Source organism: Oncorhynchus keta, chromosome 11, assembly GCF_023373465.1.
Source record: "Oncorhynchus keta strain PuntledgeMale-10-30-2019 chromosome 11, Oket_V2, whole genome shotgun sequence".
NCBI lineage: Eukaryota > Metazoa > Chordata > Actinopteri > Salmoniformes > Salmonidae > Oncorhynchus > Oncorhynchus keta.
The window spans coordinates 11,423,896-11,445,405 of NC_068431.1; the positions used below are offsets into that span (position 1 = coordinate 11,423,896).

The following is a 21,510-nucleotide window of genomic DNA, read 5'->3' on the forward strand; positions in this document are numbered from 1 at the left end:
TGGTAGATCTCCAGGAAGAGGGTTGGACAGCCCTGTCTAATAGTAATGATGGACTGTTGTTTCTCTTTGCTTATTTGAGCTGTTCTTGCCATAAAATGGACTTGGTATTTTACCAAATAGGGCTATCTTCTATATCACAATACAACTGATTGGCTCAAACGCATTAAGAAGGAAAGAAATACCACAAATGAACTTTTAACAAGGCACACTTGTTAATTTAAATATATTCCAGGTGTATTCCAGGTGACTACCTCATGAAGCTGGATGAGAGAATGCCAAGAGTGTGCAAAGCTGTCATCAAGGCAAAGGGTGGCTACTTTGAAGAATCTCAAATACATTGATTTGTTTAACATTTTTTGGTTACTACATGATTCCATGTGTTATTTCATAGTTTTGATGTCTTCACTATTATTCTACAATGTAGTAAATAGTACAAATAAAGAAAACCCCTGGAATGAGTAGGTGTGTCCAAACTTTTGACTGGTACTGTATGTGAATGAAAGAGGATACAATTGAATATACATTTATTAATATGTTCAACATTCAACTTCCTTGTATAAAATCCATCCAAACCAGCAATATGAGGTCCTGAGGAGAAATAGTGAAGTCTGAGGTATAGTGACGGAAGGAAGGGGGGTGACAGTCAGGAGAGTGAAGTGGTCGATTCATGCCTGATGGCGTTGACAGAACTCAGCACTCCTCTTGGCAGCCCACTGACGTAAAAGACATTGTTTACTACTTATAGCCTGTCCTTGTGACCTCAACACTCCTGAATACTTTATTAAGAGGCCAGGAACTACTTCGTAAAGAAGGCCCTCTCAATCTCTGCCACTCCTCCGTGTCAAAATGATGAAATTGTTTTTGAATGTTCTTATTTCTTCTGCAGGCCTGACAGTCTGTGGGCTGCTTCTTCATTGGCCGTTCAGTTTTGATGGGTTGTGAGCTCTCGAAGGGCACAGTACAGATAGGGACAGTGAGTGATGTCTCATGTCATGCTTTGTTTTAATTAAAATCGTCACTTTTTACCCCCGTCTGTATTCAGAACATTGTCATTTTTCCCTCTCACGTATTTCCTGTCTATGATTAGAAGGAGCAGAGGTCCTCTTGTGGTTGAACTGGGTCCCCTGATCATGTCAGGAGCAGACGGTATCCTGAGGATTGGCGCCAACGCTGGGACGTCCTGCACAGCTGTCTCCTGTCCGTCATGGAGACCGCCATGATGGATTCAGGATGACAACGTGCGAACTGTGCTTAGGTATGTGCATCAGATCAGGCCTCACTCCTCTGCCAGACTGGATTTGGAGTAAGAGCAATGACGTTGTTGTTGGCTGTCACCACCGTTGTTGAGGACAGCACTCTTCAAGCTGAATGTGTACTCATGTAGATGGCTGCCTGCACCAGAAAATCCCATGACCTTTTCACTTGTCCTCCACAATGAAGTCTCTTCTTGAATCATTTGCCACTGACACGGAGATACATGAGCCTTCAAGATCCAAGGAGGTTGAGGTCCTATAGATCAGTCAATATAGTAATTTTATATAATAATGATGTAGCGAATGGTGGAGCAGGGAAGCAAACCTGGGTTCACTGGCATGAAAGGCAAACACCCTACGCATCGCACCAATAGGGTGTACCCCACTTAGTAGGAATTGTAACGTGGCTCATTTAGCAAAGATCGCTACACTGCCCCCTCCGAACGGGAAGACACGTCCTTATGCGTCGACCTACCGCAGTCACTCACGGCCGCCATCCCACTTTTAACACCAATGTAACAAACAGTGAGGCAGGGAAGCGAACCCGGGCCGCTGGCGTTATAGGCAAACACCCTACACACTGCATGGGAATTGCAACGTGGCTCATATAACAAGGATCGCTATAATATTTATGTTTAAGCATAATGATGAGTTTATTTGTTTTGGGGCTATTTTTAAACGTCTTTGCAAGTTACAAACGTTTCTTTCTTAGACTGTACAGACAAAGTAGTCTTTGACATATTTTCAGCATGCCTCTTGCTGTACGAAACTCCTCCCACTTCCTACCTAACTATTGGTCGCCACACACTTAATTTAATGGGCGGATTCGATTATGCTAAACTACGGGGCACTGCTCGATGGCCCATTGCGTCATCGGGCGAAAGCGGGGAGGGGACACGCTGTAATTTTGTCAACAAGGCAGCATGGTGCATCGTCCAGAAACATACATCTCTTTCCATTAAATACATGTTAAAAAAGCAAACCATTTTGCAAGGGAAAACACAGAATTCTAGTACTTACTACATGTGCTTAATTACGTCCCTTTTGCGCCGGCTTCGCCGTGGTTTTGAACCCACGCCCGGGAAAGCAGGCCCGCGTGGGATTAATATAACCCTCTCAATTCAATCAACCAGATCATGTCCACCTAAAAGAGGCTACCCCTTTAAATGCCCCCACCTGCAATCATTAGCCCCTTTCAAACCAAACCAGCATGGAATCCTTGCGATTTGTCATTGACTTTAAATAATCTAAAATATGTTACCTGAAACCATCAATGAAGCCGTAAAGACAAACCTGTTTAAATAAAAGGTCACAGGTCACCCTCTCCTTGTGTTCATACAGCTGCACCCATCCTTGAAAGTAGAGGAAAATAAAAAGGAAAATGCTGCACACTGCACGTTTCCAGGTAGATTGTACTTTGTTGCATTACCACAAGGGACAAAATCTACACAAAAATGTTAAATATAACAATTAACATCTGCATACAAAAAGAAGCAGAGACAGCAGCCAAACAGCGAAAAGTTGTAACTATTCAATTCATAGTTACAACGTCAAATTTCATACTTGTGTATTTTACTAAATAATGATTGGGCTGGCAGAGGTCTAGGAAGTAGGAACATAAAGATACCTCTCCTATGTTCATATGCAGATTGGTTCTGAGAACAGGCATAATGAAGTAGGTGAAATGCTGCTTTCCTTGACCTTTTTAGGCTAAATTAAATCCCAAGCACAACCTGTCCGGGTGAAATACACTGACGTTTAGAGGTCTCCCGTAATAACTTGGCCACAGAGCTCGCGAAGCGGAAGGGACTCGGAATTCTGTTGTCGGTGACGCAAGTCCATCTGTGGTTGGAAACGGGACTGGACGACGCATTATTGGGGCGGCGAGCCACTGATAGAGCGTCTACATGCAAAACATGTGGAAAGTCAGGGAAATGGTGGATAAAGCGTGAGTATTCCTGCTGTTTTCGTCCGCTTGTCATTGTGTTGCAAGGCCCGTTAACTGGCTAGTTTACATTTGACAACAGACCAGGGAAACACTGATCTCGTGACGTCACGCCGTTTTCAGCCTTGTGTACAAAATGTAACGATATATATATTCCTCTATGATCTTTTTTGATATCCTACTGTCCATTATAAACATACAGACAGACTCCAATAATGCAAAGTAACACCCATTTATTCCATAATAGCATTATTTTGGAGGAAAGTATTATTAACCTTAGTGTAGCCAACTAGCCAGTTGTCTGACCCAATAATGACCACGTATCGTTCAATAACAATATGACGCCCTCGTTAACTCACAGCTACAAAACTGTCTAACTTAATTTATCATTGTTAGCTAACACCACTAAGCTAGCCACAATGTCTGTCAAGACCTTCATCAAACCTGTCATTTGCACTTTTTTCGTTTCATTATGTTCATTACAATACTCACTATAGAAGTTGAACTTCATGACCTTTTTTTATTGTTTTCTGGTTAAAACGTTTTTACACGACCACAATGTAACGTTAGTTAGCTATCTGAGCCATCAACTAGCATTTGTCTGTTCCTGGTTCCCGTTAGACGGAAAACGTTGCCGCAGCGCCTGTCTGCCGAATATTGGTCGTACCAGGCTCGTGCCTCTCATCAAATGCCTGGAATGAAAGTGGACCTGATCCACGACTAATGCAGCATGACATATCCCTTAGCTAGCTAAGTTGGTGTATTGCAAAGGATCTGTATGTGAATGTGTATGGAATTGTTCACTACATCATGTGCATAAGATACATTATTTAAATGGATAGCTCGAAGGTTTTGACGTTTCCATACCTGGCAACATTTAGTTATCCATGCATCAGTATTGGAAAATTGCAAATTTCTTATTACAACCATTTATATAAAGACTGTTAAGATAATGAGTGAAAGACTCATTAAAGTCTAATAGTTTTCCGGATTTGCAAGCAATGGCAGAAAAAGGTTCCAGCCGAGTGCCTGATTCATGGACAGAGCTTGCAGTCAGGTTGCAGTAACTGATGCTGCCTGAGCCGGTGCCACCTGTTAGGCATGCGTGATTTCAGCTGAATAGGGCCTGTTATTGATACAGCTGGCGAGAAGGCCTTCTCCTGCCACCCTGGGCCCAGAGAGCTCCCTGCAGACCCTGAGCTTTTAGAGAACAGACTATGTACCGCCACACCTTGTGGATTGTGTCACTGCCAACAGTTGTTTGGGAGGGACATTGCTTCAGTGGGTTAGCCAGTTGAATGGTATTTTTGGCGAGGACTGATGTTTTTTCACGTCTGGCAGAATATGCATTTAGGCTAGATGTATGTTTGGGTATATTGCCCCTCCCATAAGTGAGGAGGAGAACCCATGGTCATCATGGATTGTTCTGTGGCGGATCAATACTAGCTGTCTGGGACTCAAGATCATTAGCTGGCTGGGAGGGGCTTTGAGATTGGTCATCTAGTCAAAGCAAACTTTATTTGTCACATGTGCCGAATACAAGTGTAGACCTCACTGAAATGCTTACTTACAAGCCCTTAACCAACAGTGCAGTTTAAGAAACGTTAAGAAAATATTTACCAAATAAAGTAAAAAGTAACATAATAAAATAACAATAACGAGGCTACATACAGGAGGTACCGGTACTGAGTCAATGTGCGGGGGTACAGGTTAGTTGAGGTAATTTGTACATGTAGGTATGGGTGAAGTGACTATACATAGATAATAAACAGTAGTACAGGTTGGTTGAGGTAATTTGTACATGTAGGTGGGGGTGAAGTGACTATACATAGATAATAAACAGTAGTACAGGTTGGTTGAGGTAATTTGTACATGTAGGTAGGGGTGAAGTGACTATACATAGATAATAAACAGTAGTACAGGTTGGTTGAGGTAATTTGTACATGTAGGCAGGGGTGAAGTGACGATACATAGATAATAAACAGCAAGTAGCAGCAGGATACAAAACAAATGGGAGGGGGTGGGTGTCAATGTAAATAGTCCGGTGGCCACTTGATTAATTGTTTAGAAGTTTTATGGCTTGGGGGTAGAAGCTGTTAAGGAGCCTTGCTGGATGGGAGGGGCTTTGGGATACACAATATATCGGTGAGCATATCGGAATCGGCCGACATTAGCTAAAAATGCCAGCGTCGGCCCGATGTCTAGTTTAAAGCCGATGTGCAAAATGGATGTCAAAGCTGACGTGCATACCTATATAATGTAGATAGATGACGTGCATACCTATATAATGTAGGTAGATGACGTGCATACCTATATAACGTAGGTAGATGACGTGCATACCTATATAATGTAGGTAGATGACGTGCGTACCTATATAATGTAGATAGATGACGTGCGTACCTATATAATGTAGGTAGATGACGTGCGTACCTATATAATGTAGATAGATGACGTGCATACCTATATAATGTAGGTAGATGACGTGCATACCTATATAACGTAGGTAGATGACGTGCGTACCTATATAATGTAGGTAGATGACGTGCGTACCTATATAATGTAGGTAGATGACGTGCGTACCTATATAATGTAGGTAGATGACGTGCATACCTTTATAATGTAGGTAGATGACGTGCATACCTATATAATGTAGGTAGATGACGTGCGTACCTATATAATGTAGGTAGATGACGTGCGTACCTATATAATGTAGGTAGATGACGTACGTAGGTAGATGACGTGCATACCTGTATAACGTAGGTAGATGACGTACGTAGGTAGATGACGTACGTAGGTAGATGACGTGCATACCTGTATAACGTAGGTAGATGACGTACCTATATAACGTAGGTAGATGACGTACCTTTATAATGTAGGTAGATGACGTGCATACCTATATAATGTAGGTAGATGACGTACGTAGGTAGATGACGTGCATACCTGTATAACGTAGGTAGATGACGTGCGTACCTATATAATGTAGGTAGATGACGTACATACCTATATAATGTAGGTAAATGACGTGCATACCTATATAATGTAGGTAGATGACGTGCGTAGGTAGATGACGTGCATACCTGTATAACGTAGGTAGATGACGTGCATACCTATATAATGTAGGTAGATGACGTGCGTACCTATATAATGTAGGTAGATGACGTGCCTTGCGAAAGTATTCGGCCCCCTTGAACTTTGCGACCTTTTGCCACATTTCAGGCTTCAAACATAAAGATATAAAACTGTATTTTTTGTGAAGAATCAACAACAAGTGGGACACAATCATGAAGTGGAACTACATTTATTGGATATTTCAAACTTTTTTAACAAATCAAAAACTGAAAAATTGGGCGTGCAAAATTATTCATTCCCTTCACTTTCAGTGCAGCAAACTCTCTCCAGAAGTTCAGTGAGGATCTCTGAATGATCCAATGTTGACCTAAATGACTAATGATGATAAATACAATCCACCTGTGTGTAATCAAGTCTCCTTATAAATGCACCTGCACTGTGATAGTCTCAGAGGTCCGTTAAAAGCGCAGAGAGCATCATGAAGAACAAGGAACACACCAGGCAGGTCCGAGATACTGTTGTGAAGAAGTTTAAAGCCGGATTTGGATACAAAAAGATTTCCCAAGCTTTAAACATCCCAAGGAGCACTGTGCAAGCGATAATATTGAAATGGAAGGAGTATCAGACCACTACAAATCTACCAAGACCTGGCCGTCCCTCTAAACTTTCAGCTCATACAAGGACAAGACTGATCAGAGATGCAGCCTAGAGGCCCATGATCACTCTGGATGAACTGCAGAGATCTACAGCTGAGGTGGGAGACTCTGTCCATAGGACAACAATCAGTCGTATATTGCACAAATCTGGCCTTTATGGAAGAGTGGCAAGAAAGCCATTTCTTAAAGATATCCATAAAAAGTGTTGTTTAAAGTTTGCCACAAGCAACCTGGGAGACACACCAAACATGTGGAAGAAGGTGCTCTGGTCAGATGAAACCAAAATTGAACTTTTTGGCAACAATGCAAAACGTTATGTTTGGCGTAAAAGCAACACAGCTCATCACCCTGAACACATAATCCCCACTGTCAAACATGGTGGTGGCAGCATCATGGTTTGGGCCTGCTTATCTTCAGCAGGGACAGGGAAGATGGTTAAAATGGATGGGAAGATGGATGGAGCCAAATACAGGACCATTCTGGAAGAAAACCTGATGGAGTCTGCAAAAGACCTGAGACTGGGACGGAGATTTGTCTTCCAACAAGACAATGATCCAAAACATAAAGCAACATCTACAATGGAATGGTTAAAAAATAAACATATCCAGGTGTTAGAATGACCAAGTCAAAGTCCAGACCTGAATCCAATCGAGAATCTGTGGAAAGAACTGAAAACTGCTGTTCACAAATACTCTCCATCCAACCTCACTGAGCTCGAGCTGTTTTGCAAGGAGGAATGGGAAAAATTTCAGTCTCTCGATGTGCAAAACTGATAGAGACATACCCCAAGCGACTTACAGCTGTAATCGCAGCAAAAGGTGGCGCTACAAAGTATTAACTTAAGGGGGCTGAATAATTTTGCACGCCCAATTTTTCAGTTTTTGATTTGTTAAAAAAGTTTGAAATATCCAATAAATGTCGTTCCACTTCATAATTGTGTCCCACTTGTTGTTGATTCTTCACAAAAAATACAGTTTTATATCTTTATGTTTGAAGCCTGAAATGTGGCAAAAGGTCGCAAAGTTCAAGGGGGCCGAATACTTTCGCAAGGCACTGTATATAACGTAGGTAGATGACATAATGACACAATGAAAAATACAGCGCTACACAGAACAAAAGCAGAAAAACACTAAGCGCTACACTTCCAACAACTAAAAAAAGTTCAAGTCGATCAGTCATTTGAAAGAGTAAGGAAATTTCAGCGAGACAAGTTAGGCGAAATCAATTAACGCCAAGATAATAGAATTCATTGCCCTTAACAATCAACCGTCCTCTTTCGTGGATGATGTTGGCTTTCGCCGACTGGTCGAGCCCCGGTACACACTATTTTTCAGATGTTGCCCTACCGGAGTTAAACGGTATTGTTGAAACTCACATCCATGAGCTTCACGACTGACATTTAGACCAGCGATGTCAGCCTCATGAGCATTATGAGTCTGACAGCACAGTGGGTCAATGAGGATTTTGTACTGAGGAAAGCCGTATTGCTCAAGAATGTGCTGGTTCTCATACCGCTGCTGCCATTTCAATGGCATTTAAGAATATGTTTGAAACGAGGAAACATGAACACTCCATTCAAACAACTGACTGGAGAAATAAGCCCACCTGTGTCTGCAGCAGACGTGATACCCTCTGTCATGGCATTGAGACGCCTGCTCAACAAAACTGCCCACACAGACTGTGGGGTTAAAACTTACAAAAGTACTTTAGGCTGTGAACAAGCGATTCGGTGGCATTCTTTCTGAGCCTCTTTACTGTGTCGCCACCATGCTCGATGATTGGTACAAGGAAAACGCTACTTCTTTAATTTTAACAGGCATTCTCTCTGAGCCTCTTTACTGTGTCGCCACCATGCTCGATGTTAGGTACAAGGACCGCTACTTCTTTAACAGGCATTCTCTCTGAGCCTCTTTACTGTGTCGGCACCATGCTCGATGTTAGGTACAAGGACCGCTACTTCTTTAATTTTAACAGGCATTCTCTCTGAGCCTCTTTACTGTGTCGGCACCATGCTCGATGATTGGTACAAGGACCGCTACTTCGATGCAGACAAGAAACAGGGTTTACGTGAAATGTTAGACACAGCTGGACAAGTTGGAAATGGGTACAGTGAATGTGCTCACCAAGGAAGAGAGGCCACGGACACAGTGACAGTGTTCACCAAGGAAGAGAGGCCACGGACAGACGGACACAGTGACAGTGTTCACCAAGGAAGAGAGGCCACGGACAGACGGACACAGTGACAGTGCTCACCAAGGAAGAGAGGCCACGGACAGACGGACACAGTGACAGTGTTCACCAAGGAAGAGAGACCACGGACAGACGGACACAGTGACAGTGCTCACCAAGGAAGAGAGGCCACGGACAGACGGACACAGTGACAGTGCTCACCAAGGAAGAGAGACCACGGACAGACGGACACAGTGACAGTGCTCACCAAGGAAGAGAGGCCACGGACAGACGGACACAGTGACAGTGCTCACCAAGGAAGAGAGACCACGGACAGACGGACACAGTGACAGTGCTCACCAAGGAAGAGAGACCACGGACAGACGGACACAGTGACAGTGCTCACCAAGGAAGAGAGGCCACGGACAGACGGACACAGTGACAGTGCTCACCAAGGAAGAGAGGCCACGGACAGACGGACACAGTGACAGTGCTCACCAAGGAAGAGAGACCACGGACAGACGGACACAGTGACAGTGCTCACCAAGGAAGAGAGGCCACGGACAGACGGACACAGTGACAGTGCTCACCAAGGAAGAGAGGCCACGGACAGACGGACACAGTGACAGTGCTCACCAAGGAAGAGAGGCCACGGACAGACGGACACAGTGACAGTGCTCACCAAGGAAGAGAGGCCACGGACAGACGGACACAGTGACAGTGCTCACCAAGGAAGAGAGACCACGGACAGACGGACACAGTGACAGTGCTCACCAAGGAAGAGAGACCACGGACAGACGGACACAGTGACAGTGCTCACCAAGGAAGAGAGACCACGGACAGATGGACACAGTGACAGTGCTAACCAAGGAAGAGAGACCACGGACACACAGCTGAAACTAGACTGCTTGACATGCATGATAAAATCCTGGTTGAGAATGAAACCACGAAACAGCACAGCAAGTAAGTGAAAGAAATAGGTTTTGATTATGTTTTACTGCTAAAATTCTAAATATGGGTTATCGGTATCAGTTTTTTTGGCAAGGAAAATATTGGATATTGGTATCGGACAAAAATGTCATGTCGGTGCATCCCTAGTAGTATTCCTATTGATGGATGGGAGGGGCTTTGGTAGTATTCCTATTGATGGATGGGAGGGGCTTTGGTAGTATTCCTATTGCTGGATGGGAGGGGCTTTGGTAGTATTCCTATTGATGGATGGGAGGGGCTTTGGTAGTATTCCTATTGATGGATGGGAGGGGCTTTGGTAGTATTCCTATTGCTGGATGGGAGGGGCTTTGGTAGTATTCCTATTGCTGGATGGGAGGGGCTTTGGTAGTACTCCTATTGCTGGATGGGAGGGGCTTTGGTAGTACTCCTATTGATGGATGGGAGGGGCTTTGGTAGTATTCCTATTGCTGGATGGGAGGGGCTTTGGTAGTATTCCTATTGCTGGATGGGAGGGGCTTTGGTAGTATTCCTATTGCTGGATGGGAGGGGCTTTGGTAGTATTCCTATTGCTGGATGGGAGGGGCTTTGGTAGTATTCCTATTGATGGATGGGAGGGGCTTTGGTAGTATTCCTATTGCTGGATGGGAGGGGCTTTGGTAGTACTCCTATTGCTGGATGGGAGGGGCTTTGGTAGTACTCCTATTGCTGGATGGGAGGGGCTTTGGTAGTACTCCTATTGCTGGATGGGAGGGGCTTTGGTAGTACTCCTATTGCTGGATGGGAGGGGCTTTGGTAGTACTCCTATTGCTGGATGGGAGGGGCTTTGGTAGTACTCCTATTGATGGATGGGAGGGGCTTTGGTAGTACTCTTGCTGGATGGGAGGGGCTTTGGTAGTATTCCTATTGCTGGATGGGAGGGGCTTTGGTAGTACTCCTATTGCTGGATGGGAGGGGCTTTGGTAGTACTCCTATTGATGGATGGGAGGGGCTTTGGTAGTACTCTTGCTGGATGGGAGGGGCTTTGGTAGCACTCCTATTGCTGGATGGGAGGGGCTTTGGTAGTACTCTTGCTGGATGGGAGGGGCTTTGGTAGTACTCTTGCTGGATGGGAGGGGCTTTGGTAGTACTCCTATTGATGGATGGGAGGGGCTTTGGTAGTACTCTTGCTGGATGGGAGGGGCTTTGGTAGCACTCCTATTGCTGGATGGGAGGGGCTTTGGTAGTACTCTTGCTGGATGGGAGGGGCTTTGGTAGTACTCCTATTGCTGGATGGGAGGGGCTTTGGTAGTACTCCTATTGATGGATGGGAGGGGCTTTGGTAGTACTCTTGCTGGATGGGAGGGGCTTTGGTAGCACTCCTATTGATGGATGGGAGGGGCTTTGGTAGTACTCCTATTGCTGGATGGGAGGGGCTTTGGTAGTATTCCTATTGCTGGATGGGAGGGGCTTTGGTAGTACTCCTATTGATGGATGGGAGGGGCTTTGGTAGTACTCTTGCTGGATGGGAGGGGCTTTGGTAGCACTCCTATTGATGGATGGGAGGGGCTTTGGTAGTACTCCTATTGGTGGATGGGACGGGCTTTGGTAGTACTCCTATTGCTGGATGGGAGGGGCTTTGGTAGTATTCCTATTGCTGGATGGGAGGGGCTTTGGTAGTACTCCTATTGATGGATGGGAGGGGCTTTGGTAGTACTCCTATTGATGGATGGGAGGGGCTTTGGTAGTACTCCTATTGATGGATGGGACGGGCTTTGGTAGTACTCCTATTGCTGGATGGGAGGGGCTTTGGTAGTACTCCTATTGATGGATGGGAGGGGCTTTGGTAGTACTCCTATTGCTGGATGGGAGGGGCTTTGGTAGCACTCCTATTGCTGGATGGGAGGGGCTTTGGTAGTATTCCTATTGCTTGTTTTGAGTTTTGTCATCTACTTGTAGCCTATTAGGTCTGTTCCCATGTCAGTTATTACACAGGAGAGAAGTTAAGAATTGAGAGCCAAATCATGAATTTCTTTGAATGATTACTTTGATTCAAGTCCCACTCCAAATGTAAAGTGGTATCGGCATGAGTTCAGTGGAAGCTTTTTCTCAGTATGATATCATTACATTGTAGTGGCTAACGATAGCCACTCTAAAGGCAGTCTTCATGTCCTGTGTAAGTGTTTGAGTCTTTGGACTTTCTCTGCCAGTTAATGGACTGCAAGTCCCATCAGCCAATGCCGTGAGATCGATATCATGGCTGAACCAATGGCATTGTTTTGAAGAGCTCAGATGGCGTCACACTGTGGTGAATGAAAATGTCAAACATTGCACTATTATGTGGAAAGATATGATCTGTTGAATGGAGCAGAGGAAACCTGGTCCTGAAGACATGAAAGAAGAGGGACGTTTTGACAACTCTCACTCAGATAAGATCTGAAGACATGAAAGAAGAGGGACGTTTTGACAACTCTCACTCAGATAAGATCTGAAGACATGAAAGAAGAGGGACGTTTTGACAACTCTCACTCAGATAAGATCTGAAGACATGAAAGAAGAGGGACGTTTTGACAACTCTCACTCAGATAAGATCTGAAGACATGAAAGAAGAGGGACGTTTTGACAACTCTCACTCAGATAAGATCTGAAGACATGAAAGAAGAGGGACGTTTTGACAACTCTCACTCAGATAAGATCTGAAGACATGAAAGAAGAGGGACGTTTTGACAACTCTCACTCAGATAAGATCTGAAGACTGGACCCTCTTCTCAAACTCTTGTGAAGACAAATGTAAAACAACTTCCTCACCTTGTTAATTTGGCTCCTTGTTAGAAAGGAAATCATTCGTCCAAGTTTACTTCCTTTTATTAGAGGATATGGTAGCATAAATTCTTTAGCTTGCCCTTAGCTGGCCTCACTGTCTAGGCTTACAGCTTTACTATGAACCACGGCTTATTACGGCTTGAATGTCTGAGGCACACGTCTGGGAAATGCTAATTCTGCCTTTAGATTACAGTAATGAGCAGAACTTCAGCTAGTCATTCAGCCAACCTGCAAATCCATGTTCTTAGTAAATGCTCTTCCTAGTAGGCATTACTTCCAGCAGTACGGTATTCTATATCCTCCCAGCACACTGCAGGGCAATCAGCACCACTGGTATAGATTTCTTCTCTCTTCTTGTCCCGTGTGTCTTAGTTGGTAGAGCATGGCGCTGGCAATGCCAGGGCTGTGAGTTTAATTCCCACAGGGGACCAGTATATATGCACTCAATTCTGTAAGTCGCTCTGGATAAAAGTGTCTGCTAAATGATTTAAATGTAACATGTCTTCTGTGTGAGTAGCTTCAGGAGTAGCTCCTACATCAGCCCGGCTGCCAGCTGGGTCCTCCAGGGCCTCTTCTCCCTGCAAACGTCCTTGTCAGACCACGGCCTCTTCTCCCTGTAAACATCCTCGTCAGACCAGGGCCTCTTCTCCCTGTAAACATCCTCGTCAGACCAGGGCCTCTTCTCCCTGTAAACATCCTCGTCAGACCAGGGCCTCTTCTCCCTGCAAACATCCTCGTCAGACCAGGGCCTCTTCTCCCTGTAAACGTCCTTGTCAGACCAGGGCCTCTTCTCCCTGTAAACATCCTCGTCAGACCAGGGCCTCTTCTCCCTGTAAACGTCCTTGTCAGACCACGGCCTCCTACTTCTAATATGCATCAGTGAGCCCCCTGGCCCTCCTCCCTCGCTGCTGTTGTCCCCTGTGCCCCCTTCATCACCACCATCTCCATCTGAAAACTGACGCCTAGAACCACTGTTCCTCAGAAGCAGGAGGTGGTGTTTTTCTTCTCGTGTAGTAGGAGGGAGAGTGAAAGACTGTTTCATGTGCTTTGGCTTTTCAGCAGGCTGCATGTGTAGGTAAGCAGGCTCATCCTCAGTAGTGCAGGAGTAACGCTGCTGCGGCGGGCCTGCACAACAAAGAGGCCCAGGATGCCGACAGTTGGAAGAGAAGCCTGGTCTCTGTCTCTGTTTGAGAGAGTTGGTAGGGAAGCCTGGTCTCTGTCTCTGTTTGAGACAGTTGGAAGGGAAGCCTGGTCTCTGTCTCTGTTTGAGAGAGTTGGAAGGGAAGCCTGGGCTCTGTCTCTGTTTGAGACAGTTGGAAGGGAAGCCTGGTCTCTGTCTCTGTTTGAGAGAGTTGGAAGGGAAGCCTGGTCTCTGTCTCTGTTTGAGAGAGTTGGAAGGGAAGGGAAGCCTGGGCTCTGTCTCTGTTTGAGACCGTTGGAAGGGAAGCCTGGGCTCTGTCTCTGTTTGAGACTGTTGGAAGGGAAGGGAAGCCTGGGCTCTGTCTCTGTTTGAGACTGTTGGAAGGGAAGGGAAGCCTGGGCTCTGTCTCTGTTTGAGACCGTTGGAAGGGAAGGGAAGCCTGGGCTCTGTCTCTGTTTGAGACCGTTGGAAGGGAAGGGAAGCCTGGGCTCTGTCTCTGTTTGAGACTGTTGGAAGGGAAGGGAAGCCTGGGCTCTGTCTCTGTTTGAGACCGTTGGAAGGGAAGCCTGGGCTCTGTCTCTGTTTGAGACCGTTGAAAGGGAAGCCTGGGCTCTGTCTCTGTTTGAGACCGTTGGAAGGGAAGGGAAGCCTGGGCTCTGTCTCTGTTTGAGAGAGTTGGAAGGGAAGCCTGGGCTCTGTCTCTGTTTGAGAGAGTTGGAAGGGAAGCCTGGGCTCTGTCTCTGTTTGAGACCGTTGAAAGGGAAGCCTGGGCTCTGTCTCTGTTTGAGACCGTTGGAAGGGAAGGGAAGCCTGGGCTCTGTCTCTGTTTGAGAGAGTTGGAAGGGAAGCCTGGGCTCTGTCTCTGTTTGAGAGAGTTGGAAGGGAAGCCTGGGCTCTGTCTCTGTTTGAGACCGTTGAAAGGGAAGCCTGGGCTCTGTCTCTGTTTGAGACCGTTGGAAGGGAAGGGAAGCCTGGGCTCTGTCTCTGTTTGAGAGAGTTGGAAGGGAAGCCTGGGCTCTGTCTCTGTTTGAGACCGTTGGAAGGGAAGGGAAGCCTGGGCTCTGTCTCTGTTTGAGAGAGTTGGAAGGGAAGCCTGGGCTCTGTCTCTGTTTGAGAGAGTTGGAAGGGAAGGGAAGCCTGGGTTCCGTCTCTGTTTGAGACAGTCGGAAGGGAAGCCTGGGCTCTGTCTGTCTGTACCTTTCATTCAGACCCACAGCTCATCTTCTTTTGTCTCATCCCCAGCGGAATATTTCTTAACAATAGCGGGCCGTTCTGTGTGCCTGTGTTTCCTAGTCTGCTTGACATGTAAGCACATCGCCGGTTCACTCGCCGTTCAAGCCATCTGTTTTTATACACCGCTGTCATTCATTATTCAGTGGACTGAGATTTTCCCTAAAATCTTGCAACAGCTTTGCTATGGAGATATCATCTTGCTGTCTCTGTCAGTCATACTGCTGCACACCTGGGCAAAAAATACACTGAATAAAAATATAAACGCAACATGGACAGTGTTGGTATCATGAGCTGAAAAAAAAAAGAACCCAGAAATGTTCCATACAAAGCTTATTTCTCTCAAATTTTGTGGACAAATTTGTTTACATTCCTGTTAGTGAGCAGTTCTCCTTTGCCAAGATAATCCATCAACTTGACAGGTGTGGTATATCAAGATCATTACACAGGTGCACCTTGTGCTGGGGACAATAACTCCTTGCCACTGTCAGAAACCATCTTTGGGAAGCACATCTGCGTGCTTGTTGTCCTCACCAGCGTCTTGACCTGACTGCAGTTTGGCGTTGTAACCAACTTCACTAGGCAAAAGCTCACCTTCAATGGCCACTGGCGTGCTGGAGGTGTTTCTTTTTTTTTTTTTAAAAGGAGGCGATTAAGTACGCAGGAGGTGAGAAAAGACCCATGGAATAACCTCAACATTAGAGTAGACACATATATTTTCATGAGTGAGACACAAGGTAATACAGCAACACTTAGGGGTTCCGAACAATAGGGTTCCATTTGTAAAGGGTTTGTAATTACATTATTACGGTTATTTAAGCATTTGTAAATGCATTGGAAAACATGACTAAATTGGTTATAACAAATTGTGTGATATGCAACTGCATTTTCAATTGATGCACAGTTAAACAATAGTTATTTTCTCACTTCTGAGTGGTGCATAGTTGCTCTGTCCCAGGAACAGAAATTATTGGTTTTCAGACCAATGGTCAACTCCCATGAGTTGCATGCATCCTTTTTTTATATACATATTTTTATATCAAATCAATACATAAAGCACATGAGGGAACACAAGCATACATAGATTATAAACAATAGACAATCGAGCTAGGGGGTACAATATCACATTACAAATACACAAGGACCTTAAGGGACATGCATATACTTACAATTCTAACAGCTTTTTTGTTAGTAGAGCATTTAACCGTCTTAAAATACAGTTCAATTTCTTTTTGTAGGATACGAAAATGTGGTTTTCTGTTTGTAAATTTACATTTGTGTATATGAAATTTGGCCAAAAGAATAATGAAATTAATTACATAAAAATGATTGCGCTTATTTCTATTGTATGTAAAGAATCCAAACAGTACATCTCTCCACAATAGTGTAAACTCTTCATAAATGTGTTCAATTATAAACCTACTGATGTCTTGCCACAGTTTTCTTACATGCATACAATGCCAAAAAAGATGCAACACTGTTTCTGGGTGGTCATTACTAAAGGAGCAATTTGAGTTGATGTTTTCCTTAAACTTCTTCATATAGTGGTTGGCAGGATAATATTTATGAATAATTTTAAAGGAAACTTCCTTAATTTTGTTAACAAGTAGGTATGTGTGTGGCAACATCCAAACTTTTTTCTAACAGATATTATCAATAAATCCATTCAAATAAGGCATGACAAGGTTCGTATCGCTCTGTTGTTGAATGGACCAAAAGAGAAACAAATCTTTCCTACTGATGAGTCAACAGGGTCAATAGAAGGTAGGCTCTGAGGGTCAGGTCCTGACATGTTCCTGAATAACATAGCAACAGATGAGGTAATGGCATCTAAAACAATTGCAAAATCTTTAGGTGTTACAGGGACCTTGTAAAGTGATAAGAATTCTTTATAACTGAGTAAAAGACCCTCTGGAGTTGCATGCATCTTGCCCCACATTTGAAACCCATGATGATACGTTGGTACACTTTATTTTTTTATTCCAGGAATGATGGCTTCATCTCAAGCTATATTATTGGTGTGGTTCATTTACATTTACATTTAAGTCATTTAGCTCTTTAGCTCTGGATAAGAGCGACTTACACTGGTTTCTAAAAAATTCCCGACTCTGTAAGATCTGCGGATCTGTGAAACCCGCTTGAAATAAAGACGATCTGGAACAGAATGAATGAGTAGACAATGACATGTGACATTGAGTTGAGAAGAATCATGATGGACCTGGCTATGGGAAGTGTGCAAAGGCCAGACAAAGAGATTGCGCGGAAGAAACGTTCACAAGATAAAAATGTTGACAGAGGAGAGAGATTCTCTATGCAATTTGTTTCACTTTTGAATACAGAAATTCTGCTGTATGATTTTAGTTCTCTGCTCACCTAGCTAACGTTTGCTAGCACATCTGTCCTACCTCACTAGCTAAGAAACGTTAGATTAGGTAAAACCGCAAATGTATTTTTGAATATATACATTTTGCTATACGATTTAACACAGGATAATATTTGGCATGATATAGCTAACTAGATCACGTTTGCTGGCTAGCTAGTTAGTTTCGCTAGCTAGCAAACATTAGCTGCCTGCTAGCTACTTAGCTAACATCAACATGACAGAGTTTTCTTGCAATTTGTTTAGCTTTTTGGGATTAGAATGCTAGCTAGTTATATAACCTTTGAATTCTGGTACAGTCTCTCTCTAGATGGGTTGCTGGTAAACTAACCAGCATCCTTTGTCAACAAACTAACATAAGTGGTTCCAATTTTAAGACTAACTTACTAGCTAGCTAACAAACTCGCTAGTGTATTAACCACAATTGTGATAACTATCTAACCCCTTTCATTTTGTCGTAGCTAGCCAATGAGAAACAGTACCACCGTGAAGTGGCTCGGGCGGTGATGTTGTGTAAGGACAACGACCTCATGCTCAACTCCTCAAAAACCACAGAGATGGCAATACAGGAGAAGAAAGAACCTCAAGGCCCCCCTCATAATCACTGACCAACCAATAACCCTGACAGATTCGTTCAAATTCCTCGGTACTTACATCAGTGGCTCACTGAAATGTGACATCAACTCCAACCACATCATCAAGAAGGCCCAGCAGAGACTGTGCTTTATAAGACAACTGAAAAAGTACAAGGTTAAACAACAGCTGCTTTTTCAGTTTTGTGAGGCTGGGGTATATGTGTATATTAGTCATGTAGGAGCTACCCCATGCTGTACCGTATACACACCACCGACCTTGGATGCCTGGCAACAAAAAGTATCTTGTATTTCACTTTTGTTTTTAAAGTATTTCTTTTTTTTAGCAGTTCAATGTTCAACTCAATTATAAATGGTTATAGGTCTGTCACTTTTTAAAATAAGGTGTTTTTGAATTTATATATGTTTATAGGTATCAAAAAATTATTTAGTTATTTGTCACATGCACCGAATACAACCGGTGTAGACCTTACAGTGAAATGCTTACTTACAGGCCCTTAACCAACAATGAAGTTAAGAAAATGCCTAATAAAAAATAAGTAAGAGATAAGAATAACAAATAATTAAAGAGCAGCAGTAAATAACAATAGCGGGGCTATATACACGGGCTATATACAGGGGGTACCGGTACAGAGTCGATGTGCGGGGGGCACTGGTGTCGAGGTAATATGTACATGTAGGTCTGTCACTAAAATAAGATATACTTTTACCATTTATACATATGGGTAAATAATTTATAGATGATTTGAGAGTTCACTCAGAGTAGACATACTTATAATATAGGCAGTATTGGGTACTCATCAATACATAAGAGAAGAGTCAACACTTTTGTTAAACGTATTCAGTCAATGATTATGGGGTATGAAGTCAATGAGTATGGGGTATGAAGTCAATGAGTATGGGGTATGAAGTCAATGAGTATGGGGTATGAAGTCAATGAGTATGGGGTATGAAGTCCAAAACATTTCACGTTGTGAAAGGATACCACCTCCACTGGTATTACTGTTACCATACTTGGGGACTATCACAGAGAAGTGATACGTGTGTGTTGATATCATCTGGGAAGGCGTAATGATGATTGATTGATAACCTGTATGTACATTTGGCCAGGCCATCAGTGTTTCATCACACGCACTATTGAACAAATAGTTATCCTCTCACTTTTGCAACTATTGAAAATATGGATGCATGATGATACATAAGGCTTCATCTTAAAAGCATTTAAGTGCATTTATAAATTGTTAAAAACTGGAGGTACATTTTGGCTCACTATTTTGACAAACACTGACCAGTTATTTCACTATGTAGACCAATGGGATATAACTTATTAATGCTGTATAAGGCATTTTACAAATGATTAAATAACATTTAATGTAATTATAGCCTCTTTATAAACCCTTTACAAATGTAACCTTTAATGTGTAGTGTTACTCCTTTGTTACATAGAACTTTGCAAATGTCTTTATAATTGCATAATAATGGAGCTATTCCACATTCTTTATTCCACATAAGTGGAATAAGGAACGGGTGCTATTCCTCTTGTGTAGAGTAGTTAAAAAAAAAAAGAATCTTATTGCTATGCAATTCCACTACAATTAACAAAGTATTATGTGACAAGATGCTAATAAAACGTTGCTCCAAAAGTAACTCGTTTTATTACACTACACCATTTAAAGATTGTGTGTGTGTGTTTTGAAATAAGAGCAGTTACCCTCAGATGGACAAAGGGAATCAAAGTTGTTTTTGCTAAGCTTCCAACTTGCTGTTTGCAAATAGCTTTGAATTTACTCTGCAGTATTTTCAGGTCTTCTAAAAAATGTATTGCAGCTTTCAACTTTTTCATTGGAATGTTGAAAGAATCATACAGTAGTCGACCATCACAACTTATACTTCTGTACAACGTAAAATGGGTCAATTTGGTTTGATTTGATTATGTATACCTGGGCCAATAGGCATTCAGGTGAATGGACGTTTACATGTTCAGATAGAAATGTATTGTGTAGATCAAATGTGACCGTCAGATTGGAATACTATTGGAGATTGTGTGTTCTATTCATTCTATTTCTGTCTTCAACATGCAGTTCCAGATACAGCCCTCCATTAGGCCTAGTTGAAGGCAGCCAATCTAATAGTTTCAGAAAAGTAGTCACTTCCTGAGATCTGTATTCAAATATATTTTTTAAAGTTGGCATTTTTATATTCAAATAGTTGTAGTCCCCTCCAAAGTAACTATTCCCCCAGAAATATTTACTTTCCCCAAAGCGTAGTTAAAACTATAGTTATCTCAGATCAGCACTGAATGTATAGTTTCTTTCTCTGTTTTATGTTAATCTATCCACCATGAAACACACATGCTTCATAGTATTAAAGAAGTATCCTGTTTGAAACAAACCTGTTTGAGTTGTTGCCATTTGTTGATCTTTGTGTAGGCTATGTGTGATCAATTGGCTGTTTTCCTCAGATTTGATATCATTGGCTCATTCATCAGTCTCTGGTCCTGTCTTATTTCTCCAGCTCTGTTCCATTGTCCTTCCATCTGGCCCTCTGTCACTGAGCACTTGACCCTTGACCTCCTAAGGATCTGACCACCTGTCTGTGGTGATGCCCAGGCTAAACCCAGCTGCCATCTGTGGACTAATCAGACCAGTGGTCACACAGGGTCACCTCCACTACTCTAGACTATCTCTGTCCTGTTTTTTTGTGTGTTTTTGGGGGGGATTCTTTAGATCTGGTACACTGCATTCTGGCTTAAAACAAACTACTCCAGCCGTTAGGCTACGGTGTGCAAACAAATATATGCAAATAGACTGAGTGTGAATAGGCTCAATAAGGGGATTGTACATTTGCTTATCCATGTAGATTTGTGTGTTCGATTTCCTGGCTAGGTCAATATTAGGGTCAGGAATTCAGTCTCCCTCCCTCTTGTTAACACTCTATAGAGCCATAGAGTTTGATCACATTGTTTTTGTCATCAACAACATGTGGAAGAAATTGGCAGTGGACTGAAAGTGAACTAATCTGATACATTTTATAGACTTAAGTAGTAGAAGAAGCTGCATTTCCTTCCCAGTGAGAACAGGTGTTCAAGCTTTCAGACCTCACCACCTTTTTCTGTTCCTCTCACTACATCTTCCATGGCCCACTGTGGTAATAGCTTCCAGAGCTGCCTGCCTGGCTCTCCTGTCAACCTGCTCTCTCCCTATGCGGGTGGGTCTGTGGGATTTAGTGAGAGTGGAGGAAGTGTCTGAGTTTTCTGTCAAAATGACATTAGGGATGATTAGTAAAAGTGCTGGCAGCTGCAGGGGAAGGGATAGTCTCTAGAGC

At 43.3% G+C, this 21,510-nt stretch overlaps 1 protein-coding gene across 4 annotated transcripts in view; it reads left to right on the forward strand.

The window, feature by feature from the left end:
• The first annotated feature begins 651 nt into the window (after positions 1-651).
• The window catches only part of LOC118389808 (clathrin interactor 1-like), a 47,797-nt gene continuing 26,938 nt past the window's right edge, over positions 652-21,510 (forward strand). For all 4 annotated transcript variants that reach the window (XM_052529450.1, XM_052529451.1, XM_052529453.1 and 1 more), the window contains exon 1: positions 652-3,201. In XM_052529450.1, coding sequence (XP_052385410.1) covers positions 3,161-3,201 — 41 coding nt within the window. In that variant the 5' untranslated portion in view covers positions 652-3,160. The remainder of the gene's footprint in view (positions 3,202-21,510) is intronic.